At 42.8% G+C, this 18,702-nt stretch overlaps 1 protein-coding gene across 1 annotated transcript in view; it reads left to right on the top strand.

Annotated features, from left to right (window-relative positions):
* Positions 1-18,702, top strand: part of LRRC2 (leucine rich repeat containing 2) — a 53,651-nt gene that overhangs the window by 24,081 nt on the left and 10,868 nt on the right. The window contains exons 4-7 of the mRNA XM_003818453.5: positions 4,690-4,846; positions 10,917-11,053; positions 13,775-13,920; positions 16,257-16,412. Coding sequence (XP_003818501.2) covers positions 4,690-4,846; positions 10,917-11,053; positions 13,775-13,920; positions 16,257-16,412 — 596 coding nt within the window. The remainder of the gene's footprint in view (positions 1-4,689; positions 4,847-10,916; positions 11,054-13,774; positions 13,921-16,256; positions 16,413-18,702) is intronic.

Below are 18,702 nucleotides of genomic sequence, written 5' to 3'. Positions count from 1 at the left end.
TCAGCTCGCTGCAAGCTCCGCCTCCCGGGTTCATGCCATTCTCCTGCCTCAGCCTCCCAAGTAGCTGGGACCACAGGCACCCGCCACCATACCCGGCTAAATTTTTGTATTTTTAGTAGAGACGGGGTTTCACCGTGTTAACCAGGATGGTCTCGATCTCCTGACCTCGTGATCCGCCCGCCTCGGCCTCCCAAAGTGCTGGGATTACAGGCGTGAGTCACCGCACCTGGCCTGTAAAGCGTGTTTAATGTGCCCGGTATGGTAAGGGGAATGGGAAGATGGTTAGAATTCAGCAGGCTGGGAGAGACCTCCATTGTGAACCAGGTGGATGGCGTCCTCAAAACTTGCAATCTCTTTGTCCCCATACGCCATCCCCTAAGCCGTACTCTGTTGTGATTGAGTACAGGAGAGTCCAGGAAGACTCTGGGCCCCACATATTCTTTAGAGTGAATTTCAGTTACCGTTTTCCTCCCCCAGAGAGCTTGTGCTTCGGCCTCACCTCTGACTAAGGAGTGAAAGGCTGTGTGTGTTAAGGGATTTTTCAACCTCTTAGAGTGCTCTGTGGCAGTGAGGGATTTGTGGCCTCCAAAGTCACACCTGGCAGCCTGCCTGGCCCCTGCAAGAGGTCAGGAGGGAAGGAATGGGCTGTGGAGCTTCTGGGGCCTTAGGGACTAGGTAGAGAGAGATCTGCTGCGGCCCTTAGGGCTGGCTGAGGCTGTGTGGCCAGCTTGGGCTGAGGGCTGGGGCTCCTGTTTTGAGTCAGAAGCTCTCAGACCCCGGACCCTGCTCTTATAGGGGAGATCCTCAATTTTATTTTCCAACCATGCAATAGAATTTTTCATTTTTACTACCACATGTTTAATTTCCCAGAGCTGTTTGCTGTTTGTTTTTTCAAATGGATGAATTCTGTGAAGTGGCTTTATTTTTCCACTTTTACAGATATCTCTTAATCTTAGCTTTTAAAATTTTGTTCTGTTTTTATTTTGCAGGGTAATGGCTTTTCTTAGCTATCTTGGGATCAATTTTTTTTTTCTTTTCTTCTTTTTTTTTCTTTTGTTTGTTTTTTGAGACAGAGCCCTGCTTAGTCACTCTGTCTGGAGTGCAGTGGCATGAACATGGCTCACTGTAGCCTCTATCTCCTGGACTCAAGTGATCCTTCCACCTTAGCCTTCTCTGTAGCTGGAACCAACAGGTGCATGCCTCCACACTCGGCTAATTTAATTTTTTTTTTTAAAGATGGAGTCTCACTTTGTGGTCTGGGCTGGTCTTGAACTCCTAGGCTCAAGTGATTGTCTTGCCTTAGCCTCCCAAAGTGCTGGATAGTTTTTTTGAGGGGGGATGCTTTCTCGTTTCAGAGTTTCCTTTTTCTTTTAGGGTATGTGTCTTTATCTTGCATGTTGGGACTTTTCTTGGAGGTCTGGAGACACTGGGTTGTCCAGAGCACTAACAAGCTGACCAGAAGCTCTGAGTGTGTGTCGGGCACACTTAGCTTTTGAGGAAGTTGCTGTAAAGTCCCCATCTCACTGGTGCCTCCCCTCTCCTATTCATGATTATTCATGAATGTTCATGAATGCACATTCATGATTTGTCTGGAGCTATGGGAACATACAGAGAAGGATCTTCTCAGTTCCTGGGGCAGAGAGAATCTCAGCATTCATCACTCATCATCTAATTGCCACCTCCCGTGCCTCAGCTGTGCTTGAGGTACCCCAGTTCAGGGACTTTGTTGAACCTCTTCCAGTGAATAAGCCTCAGCTTCCTACTGGTGGGGAGCAGAGGTAATTGCTGTGTGGCATGGATGGGGGTCAAGGTTCTGGTCCTCAGACTTTGAACCTGATCTCTTTCTTTGGGCCGTGACTTCAGCTCTCACTTCCAGGGGTACCAGGCTCTTTCTACTGCCGAGTCTCTGGTGGCTTCTGGTGAGAAGCCCAGGTTGTATCTCAGTTGTTTCTGCTGCTAGTCTAAGATTGAGCAGCTCTGGGAAGCCAGGTTACCATCTTCCGGCTGTCTGGTTATCCACATTTTGCAGCTGATGTCTCCTTTCCCTTTCTCTTTGCCCTTCTGCAAGGTTTATGGCACCTAAAAAGTTCCTGTACTGTTGTCTTTAATGGAATTTTGGAGAAGAGCAAAAGTACATGCGTACATTCAATCTGTCATTTTTAGTCGATTCTTTTCATTTCTATTTCATATGATATCCTAATATTTTTCTTTCTTTTTTTTTTTTTTTTTCTGAGACGGAGTCTCACTCTGTCGCCCAGGCTGGAGTGCAGTGGCATATTCTCGGCTCACTTCAAGGTCCGCCTCCCGGGTTCACACCATTCTCCTGCCTCAGCCTCCCGAGTAGCTGGGACTGCAGGCGCCCGCCACCACGCCTGGCTAATGTTTTGTATTTTTAGTAGAGACGGAGTTTCACTGTGTTAGCCAGGATGGTCTCGATCTCCTGACCTCGTGATCCGCCCACTTTGGCCTCCCAAAGTGCTGGGATTACAGGCGTGAGCCACCATGCACGGCCTATCCTAACATTTTTCTTGTTGAAAATAGTCATGAACATAATTTTAGAAATTTAATAATCTTTCATGTGTGCCATTTTTTTTTTTTTTTTTTTTTTTTTTTTTTTGAGACGGAGTCTCGCTCTGTCGCCCAGGCTGGAGTGCAGTGGCGCGATCTCGGCTCACTGCAAGCTCCGCCTCCCGGGTTCACGCCATTCTCCTGCCTCAGCCTCCCGAGTAGCTGGGACTACAGGCGCCCGCTACCACGCCCGGCTAATTTTTTGTATTTTTAGTAGAGACAGGGTTTCACCGTGTTAGCCAGGATGGTCTCGATCTCCTGACCTCGTGATCCGCCCGCCTCGGCCTCCCAAAGTGCTGGGATTACAGGCGTGAGCCACCGCGCCCGGCCTCATGTGTGCCATTATTGAAAGAGTGGAATGAGGTTATTTATGAGAGAGTCAGTACGTTGAAGTGTCAGTGAAGAGATTGTGATTATGAGCCTGTGGTCAGCTCCCTGATGACCCAACTCATTTTGTCTCAGTTCCAGGAGGCAACCCTCTGGTGTGGTGTGGGTTCCATTCAGATCAAGAGGTGTCAGGACAGTTTGCCAGGGCCACGAGAAGGGGGCAGGTGGCAGGTGGTAACTAGGTAGTCGGCTTCAGAAGCAGCGGCACAGGGCCCTATGCTTGGTTTAATGCTCTGTGCTCACCATCTTGAACTTCTTAATTTTTAACAAGGTGCCTGCATTTTCATTTTGCACTAGGCTCTGCAAACTCAGTAGTGAATCCTTACTGTAAGTGATTCACTTAAATGTCTTTGAGGTTTCAGCTTTCCTCTTCCAAAGGGGCTCACTTTGCCTATCAATTTTTTTTTTTTTTGAGATGGAGTCTCACTCTGTCACCCAGGCTGGAGTGCAGTGGTGCTATTTTGGCTCACTGCAACCTTCGCCTCCTGGGTTCAAGAGATTCTCCTTCCTCAGCCTCCCAAGTAGCTGGGATTACAAGTGCACGCCACCACAGCTAGCCAATTTTTGTATTTTTAGTAGAGATGGGGTTTCACCATGTTGGCCAGGCTGGTCTCGAACTCCTGACCTCAGGTGATTCACCCGCCTTGGCCTCCCAAATTGCTGGGATTACAGGCGTAAGCCACTGTGCCCGGCCCACTTTGCCTATCTTATGGTACTGTTGCATGAGATAATACTAGAGTGAAAGCACTTTTGCAAGTTAACAGCTTAACCCACACACAGGAGGGCAATGGTTGTAAAGCACATTACAAGTACCAAGTACAAAAAAGAAGGATCACTATGGACTCCATTGCTCCCTCCACCTCCCCTTCAACTGCCATGGAGTTTTCCACACCTCATCCCACCTCCACCCTGTGCTCCAGCCACTTTGCTGATGGTGCGTTGTGGTCAGCTTCTGAGGTCAGGGGACCTGTGTGTCTCGTCTTTGCCCCACCCCTCAGTGCTGAGCACCCCTCACCTGCAATGGGGGCTCGGTAACTCTCGGTGAATTAGATTTCTTCAGCTGGACAAATAGCCTCCTTAAAGTCTTTAAACGCTTCTTGCTTGACACCTTTACAGTTTTATCCCAGAACACTTGAGCTAGGGGAGGCCTTGGACACTGAGTTCATCAATGTCATTTCAGCAGTGGAGACCCAGGGAGGTGGCGTGACTGGAAAATGGCAGGGCCTGGGCCGGAACTCAGGTGTCCCAGCTGACTGTCTTTCTCATGCTTTTTCCCTTTCATAGACTCTTAAGAATATTTGGAAATATGGTGCAGCAAATATTAGAGGTTTATCAAGTATTTCTAAAAGCAACTACAGACAAAGGGAAACGAAGCACAAATTTTGAAATCGAATGTATAGACAGACCTTAGGGGATGTTAAGTTGGTATGTTGCAATAAATAATACATATTGTGGCTCTAAGTGTGAGTCTGGTTTTTTGTGTTCACTAGGATTTAATTTTAATAACATCATGAATTCACGGCAGTTTTGAAATAGGGCTAATATACTGTTGTGAAGCTGACGACAACTGCGGTATCTTTGGTTTCTTTTTGAAATGGCTGGAGTGCTGGTGGTTAAGTTTTATGCTCTCGTGTCTGCTTTCTCACTTCCTGTTTTAAAATAAATGCTTGGTTTTACACGGCTTTGTGCACATGGAGGAGCTAGTTCTGATTGATGTCATTCTTTCTATTTTAGGAGCTCCCAGATTCATTGAAGGAGCAGACACACCTGAGAGAATGGCACATAAGCAATACCTTGATTCAAATCATTCCTACATATATTCAGTTATTTCAAGCGATGAGAATTCTGGATCTGCCAAAAAACCAAATCTCACATCTTCCAGCAGAAATCGGTATGTCAACTTAGCAGGGGTCTTCGGGCCTCTGGGGTGTTAAGCAGGCAGCTGTCAGGCAGGTGACAGACACTGTGCAGACACCGTGTTTCCTCTCCAGCTTCCCCAGGAAGTGGCTGGGCAGGGCTGTTTGGAGGCTCCCCAGAGCTGCTTGTTTGCAGCATCCCTTTGGGTGGTGAGGTCGGCGTCTCGCCTGTATCACTCAGCACATAGGACACTTGCCAATTGCTCAGAAACCAGAAGTTTCACGAGTGAGCAATATTTTGTTTAGGAACTCTGTGTTTATTTTCTTTTTGTTTTAAACCTATAAACATGCAGTATGCTTATTAGAAATGTAATGTATTGCTCTTATACATTAGTCCATTGATAAATCTAGTTTAGCTTATGTTGTCTTTTTTTTTTTTTTTTCCTTGAGATGGAGTTTCGCTCTTGTTGCCCCAGCTGGAGTGCAATGGCACAATCTCGGCTCACTGCAACCTCTGCCTCCCTGGTTCAAGCGATTCTCCTGCCTCAGCCTCCCAAGTAGCTAGGATTACAGTCACGTGCCACCAGCTGATTTTGTATTTTTTTTTTAGTAGAGAAGGGGTTTCACCATGTTGACCAGGCTGGTCTCAAACTCCTGACCTCAGGTGCTCTGCCTGCCTCAGCTTCCCAAAGTGCTGGGATTATAGGCATGAGCCACAGTAACCAGCCTGATGTCTTTTTGATGGATCAAAATTTTATAATTCTCAGTCATTATTCAGTTGTGTTATCTTAAAATGAAAATGACAGTGATCATTATTGCTTCTCTTTTTCCTGGGGTGCAAGGAGTGAAGGTCTGGAGCTGCCCGGAGCTCCATTCTTACACATGTGCCCTGGGACCAGTGGTTTCGCATAGTTATGTGAAAATTTACCAGAAGCCAAGACCCTGTGGGACAGGTGGCTTGTGGAGCCTCTGGTGTTCATACATGTCTTGCTGGCTGTGTCAAGACTACAAGGCTCTGACCACCCTCTTACCCAGGCCGATCTTGGGGATGTTTATGCACGTACTAACCTTGAGGGATGAGGAGACACCTGCTCCCAGGCAAAGAGCTGCCTTGCTAACCACTTGCTGTAAAAGTGGTGGGTTCCCCAAGCTCAGGGTTCTCAGCTGTGATGTATATGTGCGTAGCATCTATCCAGGCCATCTGCATCACACTTGGTAAACTTAGCTGTAAGTGCAACTCACATCAGTATGCTGTGTTGGACCAGGAGCCTCGTGTCTTCTGTCGGTATCCATGAAACAGGAATAGGCAAAATTTATTAGCTTCTAAGCAGGGTAAAATAAAATTTTAGACCCAACAAGGATAAGTACTTCTGTTTCCTTGCCTAGTTTCTGGAAAGGTAGAAAGGACCTTAGAATTTCTATGACTGAAAAGTACCATTTTTGACATGTAAGGGGTCATTTACCTCCTGCCCCTTTATTTTGCAAATTGGAGAGACCCACTGACTGAATCATTAACTGACTGAATCATTATCATTTACATATTACACTAAGGAACTTCTTCAGAGCCTGGGCTAGAAGCCAGATTTCACTATTTGCAGGTCATTTTTGGGCAAGCTCATGGTATATTTAAATAACTGGATAGAGTTTCTGAGGACTGAGTTACTTTTAAAAACCCTTTTTAGGCTGGAGGCGGTGGCTCATGCCTGGAATCCCAGCACTTTGGGAGGCTGAGGCAGGCAGATCACTTGAGCCTAGGAGTTTGAGACCAGCCCGGGCAACATGGCAAAACCCCATCTCTACAAAAAGTAAAATATTAGCCAGGCATGATGGCGTGTGCCTGTGGGAGGATCGCTTGAGCCCAGGAGGTTGAGGCTGCAGTGAGCGGTGATGGCACCAGCCATCACTCCAGCCTGGGTGACAGGGTGAGACCCTGTCTCAAAACAAACAAACAAACAACCCTTTTCAAGTAGAAAGGTTCTGTCCTTATACATTTGAAAAGCCACAGTGGTTGACCTAGACTCAGGGATCCTTGCCATCCTGCCACCTTGGCTTGGGAATCCAGTGGTTGGCAGCAAGATAGATAGGGTATTAAGCATGGAGCTGTCAAAAGGCAGGGCATCAGAGCATCACCATGGGATGAGTCATGCTCACAGTTGTCTGAAATGTCATCAGAGGTGCTCCATTTAATATGTATCTTTGTTCATTTCTTGAAATGTCTTCCTTGAAATTATTGCCAGCCAGATTAACACCTGTTCTTTTTTAACTTCCCACACTACACCAATGTACTATTCATTCTTTCCTTGTGAGCCAGTTTGATTTGAGCAGTGGTTTTCACCCTGGCTACACCTTAGAATCCCCCAAAGAGCCTTAAAAATCTAAACGCCCAAGACCCACTGCAGACCAATTCCATAGGAATCTCTGGGTACAGGGCCAGGAATCAGCATTTAACAAACTCCCTACATGATTCCCATGTGCAGCCATGGTTGAGACCACTGGTGGGGTAGTGAGGATGTTATCCTTGCACACTCGGAGGAGGAGAAGAGATTGGTGGGTGAGGGGTATCCGTGGGGGACCAATGTGGGATTGGGACACTATACTTAATCTCTCTGCTCTTCAGTTACTTCATCCGTAAAGTGGGGATAATAGTTGTTGCTGTCATTTAGTGGTTGTGAGGATTAGATAAGGCAATAAACACCAACATATTGGGTACATAGTTGTTATTCCAAGCGATTATTCAAGTGATTATTCCAAGGCACTCGAATCCTGTTGGAGACATGATGTCATCCCCACAGACCTCATTCATGTGCAGGGAAAACTATTCAAACATTCTAGAAAGGTGTAAAATGTAAAATAAGCCTCTCAGTAAGCACTAAGTTTCCTGGGTATTCACACTGTACATACACTCATGCTCTTCTATAGACCTACGTTGTAGCTGTCTATTTATAAACAGACATGTAACCATGCATGTTAAATATACTTACACACATGGGCTTACACTGTGTTCTTCAGTCTGTGCCTCACATGTTTCCCCCGATCACACCATGAAGGTGGAGGTGGACTCTAGGATCAGGCTGCCTGGGTCTTTGACTTACTAGAAGGTAACCTTGAGCAAGTCATTTACTCGTTTTCAGTTTCCTCATCTGTAAAATGGGGATAACAATAGTACCTAGTTCACCGCGTTGTTGTGAGGATTAAATAGATAATACATAGAAAGCATTTAGAGTAGGTGAATCCCTGGCATTCACTAGCCATTATTATTATTATTGCTATTATTAGCATCATCTTTATGTTAATGTTATTTTTCAGTATCAGAACATCTAAACCTTCCCCATTCTCCCTAGTAGCTGAGTGATGATTATGGCATGATTTATTTAACTTGTTCCCAAAATATTTTAAAATTAAACTTAGTGAACTGAAGACTGACCTAAGATTCTGAAGACACAGATGTTATCTAACTTTGAGTAACTTGAGCACATACTTTAATTTTTTAAATCTTAGTATTCTCATTTGTAGGATAAGGGGTCAGAATGATCTTTAAAATATCTGCCACCTCTAAAATTCTCTAGTTGAATTTTTTTGTGAGTTAAACTATGGGAAGGAGGGGGACAATAAATCTCAGAGGCTTTAATACTCTTTCTATACCAGATTTAAGTCATATATGTATTTTATCCAACTTATAATTTTCAGTCTATTTCAAATCAACAGAATATAATTTATCCAAATACATCCATAACTTAGGCAAAGACAGACGATTCCCTTCTCACATGGCTGAGACATATATCATATCTCCAGTTTGGAAATTCTTATGACATGTGAGTATCACAATTTTTCATCATTATATAGGAAATCTTAAGAAAAGAATACAATAATAAAAAGGGAGATGTTCTTAGAATGACTTAGGTAAGGCTGTCACCCTAATTTTCTTCTAGTACTTGCTTCTTGATACTCTGAGTTATTAACATGGAGTATTTTGAGCAAATCCTCTTTTTTACCAAACGTAAGTATTGAGGGCATCTAGAATAAATCAATTTTCACATGTGGGGCAAAATGAAAAGAAATGAAAATATATTAGTTCAGGGCATGTTTCTCTCCTAGAGGAGCAGATATAGCTCCTTACAAACTAGGGATAAATGAAGAAACACTCAACTGCAGGATCTGATGCTCAAGCATAGTGAGGAACGTGGGAATGAACAAAGGATTTTTAGCTCTTTTATGTTGAGCAGCTGAATTTTGTAAAGGAGGTGGGGTTTGATCTCTTATCATATTGTCTTATAGATCTACTGAGGGCTGATGAAGGGGAGGAGTCAGGGAGGTGTGATTACTAGACAGGGTATTCTTTTTCTCATTATTAGAGCAGTTATTTTTGACATTTGACATCAAGGAATTAAGAATGACAATGAGTGGTGCTCTTAACTTCTTTGTGAAATTCCCAAGAAATTATCATTATATGGATTTAAAAAAGCTAATTATTGGAATTACAGATGATCCCCAATTTACAATGGTTAGATGTAAGGTTTTTCAGCTTTTTGATGGTGTGAAAGTGGTGTGCATTTAGTAGAAACTGTACTTTGTTCCTAGAAGGGTGCGGCTGCTAGAAAGAAAGAAAGAAAGAAAGAAAGGAAAAGAAAAGAAAAAGAAAACAAAAAAGAAAAGAAAAGAGCAGCACCATTTACAATAGTAAAGACTTGGAACCAACCCAAATGCCCATCAATGATAGACTGGATAAAGAAAATGTGGCACATATACACCATGGAATACTATGCAGCCATAAAAAGGAGGAGTTTGTGTCCTTTGCAGAGACATGGATGAAGCTGGAAGCCATCATTCTCAGCAAACTAACACAAGGAACAGAAAACCAAACACCGCATGTTCTCACTCACAGTGGGAGTTGAACAATGAGAACACATGGACACAGGGAGGGAACATCACACACTGGGCCTGTTGGGGGCTGGTGGGGAAAGGGGAGGGAGAACATTAGGACAAATACCTAATGCATGTGGGGCTTAAAACCTAGATGATGTGTTGATAGGTGCAGCAAACCACCATGGCACATGTATACCGATATAAGAAACCTGCATGTTCTGCACATGTATCCCAGAACTAAAAGTAAAACCAAAAAAATTAAAAAAAAAGAAAAGAAAGGAAGGAAGGAAGAAAGGAAGGGAAAGAAAGAGAAAGAAAGAAGAAAGAAAGAAAGACAGGCAGAGAGAGAAAGAAAAAGAAAGAAAGAAAGAAATGAAGAAAGAAAGAAAGAAACAAAGAAAAGAGAGAGAGGGAGGGAGGGAGGGAAGGAGGAAGGAAGGAAGGAAACTGTGAATACCTATACAAACATTCTGCTTTTCATTTTCAGTGCAGTAGTCTATTTATCACAGGAGACATTCAACACTTTATTATAAAACAGGCTTTATGTTGGATGATTTTGCCCAACTGTAGGCTAATGTAAGTGTTCTCAGCACATTTAAGGTAGGCTAGGTGAAGCTACAATGTTTGATAGGTTAGGTGTATTAAATGCATTTTTGACTTATGATATTTTCAACTTATGATGGGCTTATTGAGGTGTAATTCCATCGTAAGTTAGGGAGAATCTGTATTTAAACATTTTTACTCAAATATTGTAAGATATGGTAATTCCTTAAGCTGCTCCTTGGGCTCTAGAAACAAGGAGCCGCTATAGAATTCACTGTGCTCCAGTTGCAATTATCTTCCCCTTACTGGAAATTAGGTCTGAGGGCTTTGGGAGAACAGGGAGTAGGTAGGCAGCTTCATTTCAGTTGGAAAAGATCCCTGGGCATTTCAAGAAAGAATAGACAAATCAGTTATTTAAAAATATGACACACTGAAGGCATGAGCCTTAAAAGTTTTGTTTCAGATTCTGTAATGTTGGACCTTTATCACACTGAAAAACTCTGTGATTTCCAGAACCTCGGGGTCATGATGCTACAAGATAATGTTCATCAGATGCACCCCCCAAAACCCAAATACTAAATTATGTTTAGTTCCTTCCCCATCATTATTTACAGAGCTGTTTACTTCTTAGTTTTGCTTTTTGTTCTTAAAAGACCTTAAACGACCTATTCAATGGATGTTAACTTTTTCTGATGACAGGTTGTTTGAAGAACCTGAAAGAACTCAATGTGAGTTTCAACTATCTGAAGAGCATTCCTCCAGAATTGGGAGATTGTGAAAATCTAGAGAGACTGGATTGTTCTGGAAATCTAGAATTAATGGAGCTGCCCTTTGAAGTAAGAGATAAACATTTCTGTACTACGATTCACTTTTATTTGGTTTATGACATAGAATGGTCTATAATATGGCAAGAAGTTTTAACATATGAAATCTATCTTTATTATATCGCCTTTTCCTGACATTTCAATCACCGTATACTGGTCTTTAAAAACTTCTTTTTTTTGAGGTGGAGTCTTGCTCTGTCACCCAGGCTGCAGTACAGTGGTGTGATCTCAGCTCACCGCAGGTTTAGCCTCCTGGGTTCAAGCAATTCTCCTGCCTCAGCCTCCTGAGTAGCTGGGACTACAGGTGCAAACCACCACGTCTGGCTAATTTTTGTATTTTTAGTAGAGGTGGGGTTTCACTATGTTGGCCAGGCTGGTCTCTAACTCCTGACTTCAGGTGATCCACCTGCCTTGGCCTCCCAGAGTCCTGGGATTACAGGTGTGAGCCACCACACCTGCCCTTCTTTAAAAACATTTTATACTATGTCAGAACCCGAATTTAAGTTCAGAAATGCTGTCAAAGGAAAACCAGGCAAAATTTCACACAAGAAATTTTTATTTAATGCTTTGCTTGTTGATGCTTGTAATATAAGATGCCTGTTGTCTCTAATGCAGATCCTGATTTATTTATCCACAATGGTAAAATTGAAAATAAAAGGGGTAAAATTTTTTATATAGTCATAGCAAAACTTGTAGATGATTAAAGTAGTCCTACAGATAGGATTTAAGAAATCCACTAATTTAAAAATATTCATTAGTTTCTTTTGGTCTGTATTCATGGAAAAATGATTTTAAATCATTTTCTGATAAAGTGGAGCACATAAAAGTGAACAATTTTTAATGCCAAATTAAACTCAATAAGCATCTCGTGCTGGAGCGAGAGAAGGATCTCACAATCCTACTGGTAATGAATGGGCTAAAAATGGTGATTGCTGGTGACAAGGCACTGGACACCAATTGCCATCCTAGAAGGGGCATTATTTTCCTTTCCTGAATGCTGCAGGGTAGGAGGAAGTGGCTGCTTCTAAGCTGTTAGCACCCATTCTACCCTAGGAGATGCACAGCAGGGGTCCTGGTGAGGGTGCACAGCCAGGGGTCATGGTTCCCCGCACAGATCCACTCATCTCCCAGTCTTTTCCAGTTCAGGCAATGGCTCAATCTTCACACAGATGTCAAGGCTGGAAGTAAATTAAGTCATCCTCTCTTCTCCCATGTGCCATATCCAATCCATAAATAAATCCTGTTGAGCATGCCCTCCAGAATATATTCTGTCTAACCATTCTCATCACCTTCCCACTGCCACCCTGGTCAAGACAGTGTTGTCTGTCATCTGGACTGGGGCAACAGCCTCCCTGTTTGCTTCTCTGCCCCTTCTTCTACCTTTTCCTCCTTTATTGAAGTGTAATCTACATACCATATGACTCACCCATTACAAGTGTACAGATTCAAATTTAGGCCATTTCCATCACTCCTCCCCCACCCACTACCCCCAATTCTCTCTTGCTCCTTTGATATGAATCCCCATTCCCACTTCCAGGACTAGGCAACATGGGAGGTGGAGGCTGAGATCTCTCCACTGCACTCCAGCCTGGGTGACAGAGTGAAACTCCACCTCAAAAAAAAAAAAAAAAAATCTAACTATAATTGTTGAATTGTCTCTTTGTCCTTTTAATTCCATCAGTTTTTACTTCATATATTTGAAGTTGTTAGTTGCATATACATTTATGATTCTTGTATCTTCCTGACATACATCAGGGGAGCGCCTGCTATTGACCCTTTTATTATTATGAAATGTCCTTCTTTATCCTTAACGATATTATTTCTTAAATATAATTTGTCTGATATTAATATAGTCACTCTAACTCTCTTATAGTTATGTTTTACATGATGATATGGTGATATGGTTTGGCTGTGTCCCCACCCAAATCTCATCTTGAATTGCAGCTCCCATAATTCCCACACGTCGTGGGAGGGACCTGGTGGGAGGTAACTGAATCATGGGAGAAGGTCTTTCTTGTGCTGTTCTCGTGAGAATAAATCTCATGAGATCTGGTGGTTTTATAAATGGGAGTTCCTCTGCATAAGCTCTCTTTTTGCCTGCTGCCATGTAAGACGTGCCTTCACTTCTCCTTTGCCTTCCACCATGATTGTGATTCCTCCCCAGCAATGTGGACCTATGAATCCATTAAACCTCTTTTCTTTGTAAATTACCCAGTATTGGTTAAGTCTTTTTTTGTGTGCAGTGGCATAATCTCAGCTCACTGCAACCTCCGCTATCCAGGTTCAAGTGATTCTCCTGCCTCAGCCTCCCAAGTAGTTGGGATTACAGGTGTGCACCAGCACATCTCGTTAATTTTTGTATTTTTAGTAGAGACGGGGTTTTGCCATGGTGTCCAGGCTGGTCTTGAACTTCTGGGCTCAAGCAATCTGTCCACCTCAGCCTCCCAAAGTGCTAGAATTACAGGCATGAGCAACCACGCCCAGCTTGCACTGATAATTTATAGCAATATAAAATCCTGGAAGGCAGCCGCAGTGTATTATTTATCTTAACTTCTCTACGTGTGCACAGTGAATGACACATCCAAGGTGCTCCAAAATACATACTGTATTGATCTGCTTTGCATATATTCATAGAAATGCCTTTGGGGAAGAAATATCCATCTTAAAATTATTAGTTGAACTTAATTCCCACTCTTATAAAAGTAATTAGAACATTTTGTTATTCATTTCTAGTTAAGTAATTTGAAGCAAGTTACATTTGTAGATATCTCAGCAAACAAGTTTTCCAGTGTCCCAATCTGTGTCCTGCGGATGTCGAATTTGCAGTGGTTGGATATCAGCAGCAATAACCTGACCGACCTGCCGCAAGATATAGACAGGTAGCTACTTGCATTCTAAGGTGAGGTGTATGTATTAGTTACTAACGCTTCAAACACTGTTAACATTTGAAACATGTATACTACATGAATGTTCTTTGGAATCAACTAATTTTCCAGAGTTTCCTTTCCAGGAAATCAGTTTCCGAGGAAACTATAGAATAAGACAATTTCCAGTCTGCATCATACATGTATGTGTTTACGTGCATTTGAACACCTCTTCATTGTCTTGATGAACTTTAATTTGCTTTAGTCTCCATAGAATGGCACCACTAACTTTCCTTCACTCTACAGAAGTGGAAAAGTTAATTTTATTAAGTATAGAATAGAAACATATCACTGTATGTTTAGAATATCAATGAGGACAAATTTTATTGTCCTCATTTCATTTATTGATTCATTATAAATAAACTTTCAAACAAAATTGATATGCTTAGCCAGGTTTTCAAATTATATTCTTTCAAATTAAAAATATACATATTTTTAAATTTTTATTTTTTGTTCAGACAGGGTCTTGCTTTGTTTCCCAGGCTGGTCTCAAACTCCTGGGTGCAAGCAGTCCTTCTGCCTTGGCCTCTCAAAGTTCTGGGATTACAGGCATGAGCCACTGTGCCTGGCCCAAATTATATTCTTGCAGCTATTTCATGTTTTTTAAAGTAAGAATTATCATGTAAGTTTCAGTCATTCACTTATAATATTATTAGACTCCTGTATGGCAAGCCTAGAGAATGGGATGGGTTTAAAGTGGTAAATGAAACACAATCTCTGGCATCCTGGGATCTACAATTTTTTTTTTTTGAGACAGAGTCCTGCTAGCTGCCCAGGCTGGAGTGCAGTAGTGCAGTCATGGCTCACTGCAGCCTCGACTGCTTGGGCTTAAACAATTCCCTCACCTCAGCCTCCCAAGTAGCTGGGGCCACAGATGTGTGCCATCATGCCTGGCTAATTTTTTAAAATAATTATTTGTAGAGATAAGGTCTTGCCATATTACCCAGGCTGGTCTTGAATTCCTGGACTCAAGCGATCCTCCTGCCTCAGCCTCCCAAAGTGCTGGGATTACAGGCATGAGCCACCGTGCCTGGCCTACAATCTTTTTTATAAAGAAACACAAGCAAGCTATGATGACACAGAGGCCAGCAATGGCTTAGGCCTGAATGCCATCTTGTATGACTTTTTTTAAATTCCTGGTACATGTAATGTGTATTGATGCTTTCTAGGCTTTTGAGGCTAAGAGGGAATCTTTTAGTTTGCAACATGGGAACTTTATGAAATATTTGTATGATAATCCAAAGTTTTGGAAATAAATGAAAGAAAAATTCCCAGGGGGAGGCCACTGAGTTAGAATAAAATGGAAAACAGAATAAGACATATTTGGATCATATTTTGCTCATTTACTTTTCACTCCGCAGTTGCCTTCCTGTTTTAAAGTTGGAAGACGTGATGAGAGAAGGATAATAACTGGGCTTTAAAGATATACAAGAGGAGGCTGGGCACAGTGGCTCTTGCCTGTAATCCTAGCACTTTGGGAGGCCAAGGAAGGAGGATTGCTTAAAGCCAGGAGTTCAAGACAAGCCTAGGCAACATAGTGAGACCCCGTCTTTCTCATTTAAAAAAAAAAAAAGTGTACCAAAGGAAGTACATTGCTAAAATCTGTTTATTCTCATTTCAATTCTAGTATGATTGCCTTCCCATGCCCTGTTAACCCTTGTAAATGCAGTAGACTCTCGGAAGGGACATACTGATGTTTGAGGCTCCATCATGGCCTAGTGTGTATTGTGCAGTATGCTTATCCCGCTGCTATAGCTGTGTCTTCAACTGGTAATTAAGTCAGTAAAAACTTCCAAAAAATCACGTCACCTGGCATGACTTTAGTTACTTAAAACTTAGGCAGAGCACAGTGGCTTATACCTGTAATCTCAACACTTTGGGAGGCTGAGGTGGGCAGACTGCTTGAGCCCAGGAGTTCAAGACCAGCCTGGGCACTATGGCAAGACCCTCTGTCTCTACAAAAAATACAAAAAATAATTAGCCGGGCATGATGGCGTGTGCCTGTAGTCCTAGTTACTCAGGAGTCTGAGGTGGGAGGATCATTTGAGCCCAGGAAGTTGAGGCTGCAGTGAGCCGAGATTGTACCACTGCACTCCAACCTGGGTAACATAATAACACCTTGTCTCAAAAAAAAAAAACGAAGAACAAAACTTAGAATAAGTTGGTTCTCATAAAGGTCACATGTATAAAATAAAGTAGGGACTTCCTGTTAGAATTTATTTGTAATTCATGTTGGTTTTCTTAGCTATGATGCTAAGTCCAGTGCTATGATTGTTTTTACCTCTTCTTAGGCTAGAGGAGCTGCAGAGCTTTCTCTTGTATAAAAACAAGTTGACCTACCTTCCCTATTCCATGCTGAACCTGAAGAAGCTCACTCTGTTAGTCGTCAGTGGGGACCATTTGGTGGAGCTCCCAACTGCCCTTTGTGACTCGTCCACACCTTTAAAGTGAGTAGCCCAGAAATCCCAGTAGACACACTCAGACACAGGTAAGGAGTGAGAAGTACCAGAGCCTGGGCAGCTGTCTCAAGACCCGGATTAGATGGCTCTCGTACTCTGAGAACCTGATCCCAACTCACAGAAGTTCTGGTGACTTTTTACAGGATTTTGGAGTTTGTGGCATATGACATGAGGAAGAGGCACAGGGTTCAGAGGATTTCTGCACAAATGCATGCTGGTTGATGGTGTTGCGGGACATATGTCCAGGGCCTGTGATCTCTTGCTCAGTGCTCACGTCGCTGCTGGCCTGGAGGGGTCAGCAGATGTTGAAAGGACCCTCCCTGATTGCTTCACCCTTCTTTAGGTTTCCTTAAGTGAACCTATAAACCACCCACAACTAAGAAAAACCATCCATGCAAATGTACTCCAAACAGCCTCCAATCTGGGGATGTGGAAGTGGAATTGAGAAGTCCTGGCTCCGCTCTCCCCTGAAATGACTCCAAGGCAGCTGATGGCTCCCTGGCAGCACATCCTCCCAGAATCTGGAGCTTTGGGGTTGCCCCATTAATTCTACCTGAGACCATTTTTGTCCATCCCTAGTGGTTTGGGCCCTCCCCACATTATTCACACGAGGCTGCTCTAGTAAGAGCCACCTTCTCTCTGTCCAGAGACCTATTGGCCTTGAACACCAGGTGGCTGTTAACGCAACCACTAGCGAGAATATTTCCCCAGGACTCCTAGTTCTTCAGTGGTAAGTGCTTACTATCAGCAGAGTTCAATCTTATCTTCCTGTCCTTGCAATAAATGCATGGCAAACAAATAAAGAGGTTTGACTGCTGGAAAGAAAGAGAACAACTCCATATCTGTATAAGCACAAAATAAACAGGGTGTAAGACATCTCACGCATGCCTTACTCTGCTCCTTCCACTAGAATAGGTCTTCCACTGTGCTTGGCTGTGTGTGGAATATTGTTTGAATAAGAAGAGGACCACTGGTGAGAGGGGTAGCAGGACTCCTCCCTAGAGCCCCTTCCACATCCAGCCCCTGGAAGCAGGCTTGGCAGCTTCATGTCTCATAGCAGTCAGGGTAAACCTGTCACCTAACTAAAGTAATTTCAAATGATATAATTGTAGGACTCAGAAATCTAAGAGAATCAGATGGAAGCTCTTTGAATTATTGAAATTTCAATAAAAAGAATAGATACAGGTTTGCATAAATATTTAATAGCTTACTGATTCTTAGAAATAACCTGTAGAAGTTCAAGACCAACCTGGCCAACAAGGTGAAACCCCGTCTCTACTAAAAATACAAAAAATTAACTGGGCACAGTGACGGGCACCTGTAATCCCCGCTACTCAGGAGGCTGAGGCAGGAGAATCGCTTGAAACCGGGAGGCGGAATTTGCAATAAGCCGAGGTTGTGCCACTGCACTACAGCCTGGCGACAGAGCTAGACTCCATCAAAAAAAAAAAAAAAAAAGAAAAAGAAAAAGAAAAAAAGGAAATAACCTGTAGAAAAATAGTGGAAGAAATGATGACATTAATAATAATAACCAAAAATCTAAAATATCTAGGAAAACCTCTAGTGAAAATAGTCCTCTTACATGAATAGTATTAAACAGTCTTCCCAAAGAATAATAAAGAAGTCTTGAATATTTGAAAAAGGTATAATGTATCTTTTCTGGGTGAAAAGGCGGTGAAGATGTGATTTCTTCCAAAAATTATACTTAAGTGTAATATAATTCCAATCATAACTCTAATGGAATTTCTTTTTTGGAGCTTGAAAAATGGATTTGACAGTGTATGTGGAAGGACAAAGCTAAGGACAGTAATAATAATTTTAGAAAACAAGAGTAGTGTGACAGAACTTGCCTTATCAAGGATTATAGTGTGGCCAGGCACAGTGGCTCATGCCTGTAACCTAACCCTTTGTGAGGGTGAGGCAGGAGGATTGCTTTAGCTCAGGAGTTTGAGATCGGTGTGGGTAACATAGCGAGATACTGTCTCTACAAAAAATTAAGAAATTAGCCAGGCATGGTGATATGCCCCTGTAGTCCTAGGTACTTGGGAGGCTGAGGCAGGAGGATTGCTTGAGCCCAGGAGTTCGATGTTACAGTGAGTCATGATTTCACTGCTGCATTCCAACCTGAGCAACACAGCAAGACCCTGTCTAAAAAAAAAAAAAGGCCTGGCATGGTGGCATGTGCCTGTAGTCCCAGCTACCTGGGTGGCTGAGGTGCAAGGGTCGCTTGAGCTTGGGAGGTCGAGGCTGCAGTGAGCCATGATTGTGCACCACTGCA

The sequence above is a fragment of the Pan paniscus genome, chromosome 2 (assembly GCF_029289425.2).
Source record: "Pan paniscus chromosome 2, NHGRI_mPanPan1-v2.0_pri, whole genome shotgun sequence".
Taxonomy (NCBI): Eukaryota; Metazoa; Chordata; class Mammalia; order Primates; family Hominidae; genus Pan; species Pan paniscus.
This window is presented reverse-complemented; position numbering and strand designations above follow the sequence as displayed.